Source organism: Teleopsis dalmanni, chromosome 2 (genome assembly GCF_002237135.1).
Source record: "Teleopsis dalmanni isolate 2A chromosome 2, ASM223713v2, whole genome shotgun sequence".
NCBI lineage: Eukaryota > Metazoa > Arthropoda > Insecta > Diptera > Diopsidae > Teleopsis > Teleopsis dalmanni.
Window position 1 is genome coordinate 199,824,112 of NC_051847.1, and position 8,680 is coordinate 199,832,791.

General features: G+C 30.8%; 1 protein-coding gene across 1 annotated transcript; it reads left to right on the forward strand.

The window, feature by feature from the left end:
- The first annotated feature begins 6 nt into the window (after window positions 1–6).
- On the forward strand, window positions 7–2,080 carry LOC119675122. Its single transcript, XM_038086310.1, has 2 exons — window positions 7–156; window positions 524–2,080. Exons 1-2 carry the CDS (start codon window positions 101–103, stop codon window positions 1,053–1,055), a joined length of 588 nt encoding a protein of 195 aa, XP_037942238.1. The 5' UTR covers window positions 7–100; the 3' UTR covers window positions 1,056–2,080.
- Window positions 2,081–8,680: the final 6,600 nt, after the last annotated feature.

Here is an 8,680-nt window from a genome sequence, read left to right on the forward strand (position 1 = left end):
CAACAACAACGCTGGACAGAATACGTGTCAAGGAGTAACAGATGTTGAAACTGACAAAGCTGAAGATGAAGATGAAAGTGTCAAAATTGATGACAAAGTGATGGCACATCGCAATTGCAGTAGCAAGGAATGCTGGATTAGAATAAAAATGTTAGGGTAAGTAAAATTGAATACGTTGTGAGTGAAAGAAATGTAAGGAAGCACTTAAATCGGAAATAAAAGAATAGTCAAGAAAAAATATGTGTATATATATTCAATTAAAAGATATCCGCGAAGGATCAAAAGATTTTCATTTTGCACTTTTGAAACGATGGAAGTGATACTTAAGAGTTGACACTACTTCATTTTTCAAACTAAATATACACTTGCTTTGGCAACTTCATTCCAAAGTATACCAAGTATACCGATAGCTAAGTCAGTTTATTTATATGTATTTGTATGTCCTTTGTGCAGCTTTGCTTTAACTAAAGTAATTTTTTCCGATTTTTTTTTTATCATTTTTTAATTTTTTTCTTTCTTATAGCAAGGATTGCATACAAACTGCAGCGTTGCTATTGGGAAGTGTGGCTGAAAGTGCAGATTTCATGTTGGAAACTCAATTAAGTGGCGGCAATAATAGCAACAATGATGCAATAACGTCCACGGAAGTGATAAACCAAAACACAAATGATATCGAATGCCAAGAACAACAACAACAACAAACACAACAACATCAAGAAATGAGGTCAGTTGTGCACTCAATGGAAACGACAACATGGCAAGAGATTTTTAGCCAACAATATTGCAACAACATTATCAATAATGATGGCAACATTGCCAGCAATAGCAACAGCAACAGCAGCAGCAACTTCAGTGCTTTAAAAAATTGTTCGCATATTGTAAGCAATGGCAAGGATGATTACAATTTAAGCGTAATCAGCGTAATTTATCTGCAACAGCAGCACCGGAAGCAGCAACAATATCAGCAACAAAATGGCGACGCTGCATTTGCTGTTCGTGAAGGAGCGACACATGCTCATAATTTGTTATTGAATATTAATGTAAGACATAAATAAAAATACATAGTTTTTAATAGTTTTCCATGGTTGCGACAGCAACACCGAAGGCTCCGAAGACTGTAAAATAAATAAATGGATCAGCCGTTAAATGGGTGCGAGTTGGAAGAGAAAAAGTTGTCATAATTAAGTGCAGCACAGCAAGGATAATTTATTTACTTTTTTTTTTTTGATTAATTTTCACCAACACTTGCAACTCTGCGTTAAATTATGCTACGGCACGTTTCGTTGAGGGCGCTTCCATTGATTTCTAATTTGTTGCGCTTTTGTGTACTAGATTCAACTTTTTCATTCCGCGTTCACTTTTTCGCTGTAGAGCTGCTCCTGCAAACTGGACGGTTGCCATTTGCATTGATTAAAATGTCAACTAAACCGGAAGTGGCAGTTTAATTTGTACGCGATAATTGAATTTTATTTTGCTCAATTTTGCCCGCACAGATTGATTTGCCATTGCTGCTACCACTGCCTTGGCGTCCATTGTGAAGCATCAAATACAGCAATGGCGCGATGGCAGCAATGGCGGCAACTGCAACAGTGATGGCAACTACAGCAGTGATGGCAACTGCAGCTAAAGTATGACCGTGAATATGGCAGCTGTACTCGGCTGAGATGGCAAATAAAGAAAATGGCGTTAACAAATTTAATTACGTTGAATACGTCATTATGCGCGGCTTCAAGTCGCTGCATTATATAAAGTGGAAATGAAGTTATTCTCCATTTCCTACTTCCCTTTCACGATTCTATTTACTCGCTGTGAAATTACACAATTTCTTCTCATTATCGACATGATTGAAAAAATCTTAAATAAATTGAATTTTAATTAAAGTAGCCACCATTGGTAAAAGCAAATAAACGCAATATTTACTTATGTGGCTTGTCGTGCATAATTAAAGAAGATATACTTGATTTGGAAAGAGAAAGAAACCACTTCCACTCTAGAGGAAGAATTTTAAGATTCATATCAGAAGTTATTTCTAAAGAGAAAAGCATAAATAAAATTATATTTTAAAATAAATTAAAGCTATGCATAAGGTTTTTTGTAAATTTTTACTATTAATAATTTTATATATAACATAAGTTTAACAGATTTTAATTGACACTAATATAAGCTAAAACGGTTGAAATGCTTTATACTTTATATTTAAAAACTATAAATTGTAAATATTTTTTTTACTTTAAATAGATTAATAAAAATAAAATTGGTGTATATTTACTACTATTTACTTTATATATTTACTTTTTTAAATTTTATATATATATTTTTACTTTAAATAGATTAATAAGAAATTAATGCTAATACAAATGCATTCACAGAAAAATAAAATAAGTTATATTTTGATAATTTTTTGAAATGAGAAAGCAATATCGTATTCAAGGGGCAGTTAGGGGATAATGTCTTCCCTACTTTGACAGTATATCTAGTATACAACTAATAAAAACTACGTAATGCTGTTATGCATTCGTTTTTATGTTGAAAAATTAAAAATTTTGATGGCACTAAACTTCAAAAACACTTGAGAAAATTAAGAGCTTAGAAAAAGATATAAAGGAGTAGGAGAAAAAGAAGTGAAGGAGCTATTTCTAGTGTATTTATATAAGAATCTTAGAAAGAAAATTTAAACACTTTACAGTTAAATACATAGCAAAGCAAAATACATTAGATGTATGTATATGATGCTAACTTTAAGGATCTAACCCTGTACTATATATAACCTTGCAAATACATTGCACTTAGAAGAACTATAAAAATTACCTAAAAGTATGTTATGTATACCAAAATTTCAAATCGCGATGTCCTTATTAAAAAAAATGTCATTATAGTCTGTTATTTCTGTTGGTTTGTAAATATTTCGGATTCTTATAGGACTTTTTGTATAATTGCAAAAATTCTCAAATTCACAGTACAAAATTGTTTCATTTCACATAAAATTTTGTGATTTTAACAATGTGCCACCTCGATTGTGGCGCATACATATGCTCCTCCTCTGGTTTTAATGTTGTTCATAATTTGCAGAGGTTTGCAGAGGTTTTAGAGCTAATTTCACCATTTCGCGAATACCGCATTTTTATTACATATTTTAATATTAAGTTTTTGCAATTTCAACAGTTTTTATTGCACAAAAATTATTAAAAAACATAAGCGGTTTTGTTATTTCCAAAACAACCGAATTATTTGTTGAGTGCTTGTTGCAGTTTTTAATTAAAACGAGAAATATCGTAAAATGTGGATTTGTTGCAGACCAACTAAATAGTGAAACTTCCACTGCATTCAAATAGCAAAAAGAGTTTATAAATTTTATTTTATTGTTGAAAAAGTATTTTTTTATAGGTTAAAGTACAAACCTTGGCTATGTCAAATATTGCTTAAATATCATAAAGTTGCATTATTCCTGTTACTGAGAGTTTAACAAAAGAAATATTTGAAACACTATTATAATATTAGAAAAAATTATATATCTATATTAATATATTATATATTTGTTCTGTCACTTTTGCCTTGATTATTCCTTACCACGAGTACTAAAAAAATGATTACTATGCTTGAAAAAATAAAATACTGCTTTCAATCCCTATAAATAGGCAATTAAATAAGAATGAAATTATGAAAATGACTTTTTTCGCCCCTAAAGATATGCAACAATTCATATCACATTAAGAAGAGTTGGAAAACTCAGCTTATAGTTGGGCAATTCTGCGACATTATAATATATCATACGATCATATATTATGATTTCATTATATTGAGAGTTGTTTTACTGCATGCGAATCAATCAATTTCTCTCATATATTATTTCCATCAAGAGGTGAGTGGAAATAAGGATTTAACACAGCCAATAAAGATTATCATCTCTTAATGGATGGTTCTAAAATGAGATAAAGAGTGGGCCTTTTTTACTTTGCAAGTTCGTCTAATCACAAGTTTTTAAATTTATAATAGGCTTTAGTGAATAAGTATATGAGAAATTGAAACCCGAAGTTTGTAATTTTCAATATTTTTTCATTTAATAATACCGACGATTCGACATTTTTTTGACTTCTTCCTAGTGGTGTATGAGTTAAATAACTTAATCAATAAACTACAAATTGATGTCCATACCGTATATCAGTTCCGGCAAACAAATGGTTGTACTCATATACCATTCGGATTTGACTGTTTTACATTCCTGTAATGGTATAGTTGCCACATGATCAGTTTTCCCGAAAAAATAAAGCGATCTTTTATTTCGAAGTGCGACGAGCCCGAACAACTTTAGTTAGATTTGAGTGCTCTTAAACATCCATACAGTCGACTACAGTTTACGTTCCGGCTCATACTCATACACATACTCGTACTCGTCTTTTGAAGCACTCCCATTGTATTCCACAAATTAGAGGATTCGTGTGCACCAATCGATACTAGCATCTTTTTGAGATTTTGTCAAATGATAAAGGATGGGAACCAACGAGAACAAATCTTTCTCATGGCTAAATGATAGTGCAATATTTTATGTATACTGGTGGCACTCAAGCAAGGAATCCCTCAATCCCTCATAATGATCTTGCATTATCAGTTTTTGTATCAACAACTGGCAACGGAATTTGGATAACCTTCACGAATTTCGTCAGTGAGCCAAGTGTGGACACGTTTAAAATCATTGTACCAGCGTTTCTCAGTGGGAAAGGATGGAATTTCATTGCTTAATGTGGAAAAAAAATTGATCGAAGCACTCTTGTCTTGAAAATCCACGTAGAAACTCGTAATACTCGTATTGTTATGGGAAATACTCGTAAATCATCGCACCAATGTTTTCTCTCGTTACGCTCTTTTGACAAAAAGTTTCAGGTAGGTTATGTTACAGAATGTCAAATTTTCGCAAGGAAACGTCAGACGACATCTGATTACAATTAGTGTTGCCAAGGCTCAAAATTTAAACAGTGAGTCTCGTAATGGCCGAAAACATCAAACTTTTTAATAGAGAGTCAATATTCTAAATAAGTTTCGTACAAGTACGGTAAATATTTATTTCAATAATTACTGAAACTATTATTTTCAATTTATTCTTCAGAAATTTTAATTACATTACTTAGTACCTTCAACATACCAAGAAATAAGATACCAAAAGTATTTTTATTTTATATTTATTTTATTAAGATTTTTGATGTGAGATGTAAAAGCAAAGTAATGACCCTTTTTTCTTTAATTAAACTAATTCTCTATTTTTGCCCAATATTAGTTGTATGAATATGCTCTGTACATGTACTCTTCCAATTAAGCCCACTTATCTGAGCACATATTTGATGTGCTAAGTGGAAGGAGTTCATAATTCATGCCATAATTCAAATACTTTTCTGGTGCCTGCAGGCTTACCATGCAGCTTACATCATGAAATATTCAAATTTTACACACATTTGAGCCGATTAGACACAAAATGGATGTATTTGGTACGTTGCACAAATGTGATTGTGCAAAATTTTATTTAGAATTAAAATATTTTTATTATTTCAGCATTTGAATGGAATATAAAATTTTTAATCAATTTCATATAGTTTTAACAATAATCATAAATCCCTGACAATAGGCAAGTTTTGACAAAAAATAACTATTTTTTGGAATTTATTTTCAAAATTTTATTTCTGAAAACAATAGATGTAACATATATGCATATATATACATATATTTAAGACTACTTATATGAAAATATTTTTATTATTTAGGTATGAATATGTAATGAACTCTTTGAGCGAAAATCAAATATCATTTATAAATATTATTACAAATAAATACTCTATTTATTGCACATCTGATAGAATTACATTTTAATCCAGAAAATATTTTGTTGATACTCGTAGATTTAAATAAGTAAATCAAATATAAATAAAATAACATTAAAATTTAAATTTCAAATTTATTAAATATTTTTTTTAGGTAAACTAAACATACGAGGTGAGCCATATTAGGTGGAGCCACCTAACAAAAAAAAATTTGAAAAAATTGCGAATAGCTACTATTTCCTGACAGATGTATTCCCTAAATTTCGTCTAGCGTCCAATGGCTACTATTTTCTGGCAAATTTATTCCTTAAATTTAAGCTCCAAGGGCATAGTGTGCCCATTACTATTTCCTGGCAGATTTATTCCCAAAATTTCGTCGAGCGTCCCAGGTTTGTTGATATAGTCCTCTCACTGTAAGTAGCATCAAGGAAAAAAGGTTAATGGTGTCAAATCCTGTTAAAATCAAGCATCCTGGGAACAATGGCTTTGAAAAATCGGGTGTAGCACGAACTGTATGAAATAGTGTGCCATTATATAAAAGTTCTCCATGCGATTTTCTCAAACAATCGTTATCAAAAAATCGTTTATCATAGCCTGATAATGCACCTGATTAATGGTTGCTTGCTTTGCCACTGCCGTCTTTGAAAAAGTATTATCCGATAATCATATCAACACAAATTCCGCACTAATTTGAGATTTATAATGCCGTAAAACCGATCGATATTCTATAAATTTTTATTTTGATTATTATAGAAATATTTTAACAATCGTAAGAACTAGTCGTTGAAGCTTTCGTGTCCTTTATAACTAAAAAGCCGATTTACAATATTCGGGTGGCCTAAGATAAAATTGGAATTTTAATTTTTCTATACATAAAAATTTTTTCAATCGCTAAAACAAGTCCTTGAAGTATTATTGACCTTTAAAAGCAATAAAATGAAATTATAATATTCACATTTGAATCGGGTAAAAATTGGAATTTTTTAGTGGAAGTGCAATAACTTGACATTCACATTTGTGGCATTTGTGACCAGAAATCACGTCAAAAAGTTATTTTTGTTACCTCAGTAAAATTTTATGTGATTGCATATTCGTTGCAGTTTTATGAATTTTTTTTACAATTCCACGCAATTTCATAACTCGTTACTGACGTTTTTATTTTTAAAATTGTTTCTTTAAGTATAATGGACTTGTTAAGTGGGTGTGTACCATCTACATATAGGTTTAAGTATCCAGTAGAACATTAAAGTCAGCAGTCAGTAGAATAGTTGCCTATTTGAAATACCCTAGTAGGAAATTTAGCAAATTTTATTAGAAATTACATCGTTTGTTAGAAACATATATTAGATTTACATAACTTCCACTCAAAAAGTACCCGGAACGATTTAAAAAATTTTTAAAACTCGCTGTTCTTTAAAATATATTTCATCTTGCAAAATAAAACCTCCATTGATGGGTATACAGCTATATTCACAATCATTTCAATCTTCATAACCTTATTTATGGACACAATTCTATGGATATAGCATTAACCTCTCATTGAATAGGAAGTAACCTCGCACATCATCGCAAAACACTTTTCATGAAATGTTAATTTAAATTAAATAAATAGAAAAAAGTCACAAAGAGTCGCAACTGATCTGTGATGATATTTGTCTCGCCAATAAATGACAGAGTAATAAGACGTAAATAAATCCATTATGTTTCACAAAATATACAGAATCATACTGTAATGCTAATCTTTAGAATGTCGCTAATCAAATGTCAACGTAGGGATCGGTCATACCCTACGTAGACGCCCTGAAAACATCAAGCACTCAGATGGAACTCCCAAAAAAGTGGAAGAAGTCATGTTGGGGTGTCTGCTGGATTATAGCAAAGGACAGTTGATGCAAAATTACATATAGCAAATTATTCTTGAAATGACAAGAAGTACGCAATAGAGTTCGACACAAACGGATGGCGGAGACCCTATGCTCCACTGGGAAAGGAGGACAATGAAAGAAGTAAAAGAATGTGAATATATTTTTGAATGTAATTATGTTATTTTGAATTTACTTATATTTTTTAATTTTCTCTTATATTAAACTTAATCTTCGATAACATATCCCATCTTAGACTTCCATACACTTCATCTCACTGATAGTTTTCATTCATATTTTTTTATAGTCCCTTAAGAGAAATTTTTTCCTGGGCTAGCACAATTTCTCGCAGATGTTATGTACCCTAGTAACTTTCACACACATATTTCCATTTTAACCTCAAACTTTTTGGTGAAAATTGTGCATTTTACATTTTGTACTTTACATTTTTAATAATTTTATATAGACTATTTTCCACATAAACTATTGCGAGGACCTACTACACAAAGTGGAGAATGACACAAACACAGACCCATAACATCGCAGTCAGTCCTTGTTATGTCCTTGTTATTGGGCTAACAACTGCACGAAAACACAAAAGTGTAGGTTGCATTTATTGAAATGCACTTGGCCAGTGTGTTGACTGCAGTTAATTGGTTTTTATGGAGTTTGTACCCGTCCACATATGATGTAGCTTATAGGTTTGTTTGTTCATGTTTATTAACCAAAATATATTGCAAAGGATATGCATATATATGTATTTCATATTTACGCTGACAAGAATTCCATTTTATTTTTTAATAAATAAAATATTATCAAGAAAAATATTGCTTACAATGGGAAAAGATGAATATGAAGTAAAATATAATAAAATATAAATTTCCAATATATTTGATGCCTAAGGAAATTTTGTTCATTTGTATCTCATGGTGAAAAATATGTTTAAATTTATAAAAAAGAAGTAAATGGAAATGTTCATTAGTCTGAAGTATTTTCTTTAAAAAGTAACTC

Bases quoted from the DNA above. Each gene is read 5' to 3' on its own strand.
- LOC119675122 (XM_038086310.1), top strand. From the start codon at position 101: ATGGCACATCGCAATTGCAGTAGCAAGGAATGCTGGATTAGAATAAAA. The intron at 157-523 runs GTAAGTAAAATT...TCTTTCTTATAG, and splicing joins ATTAGAATAAAAATGTTAGG to CAAGGATTGCATACAAACTG.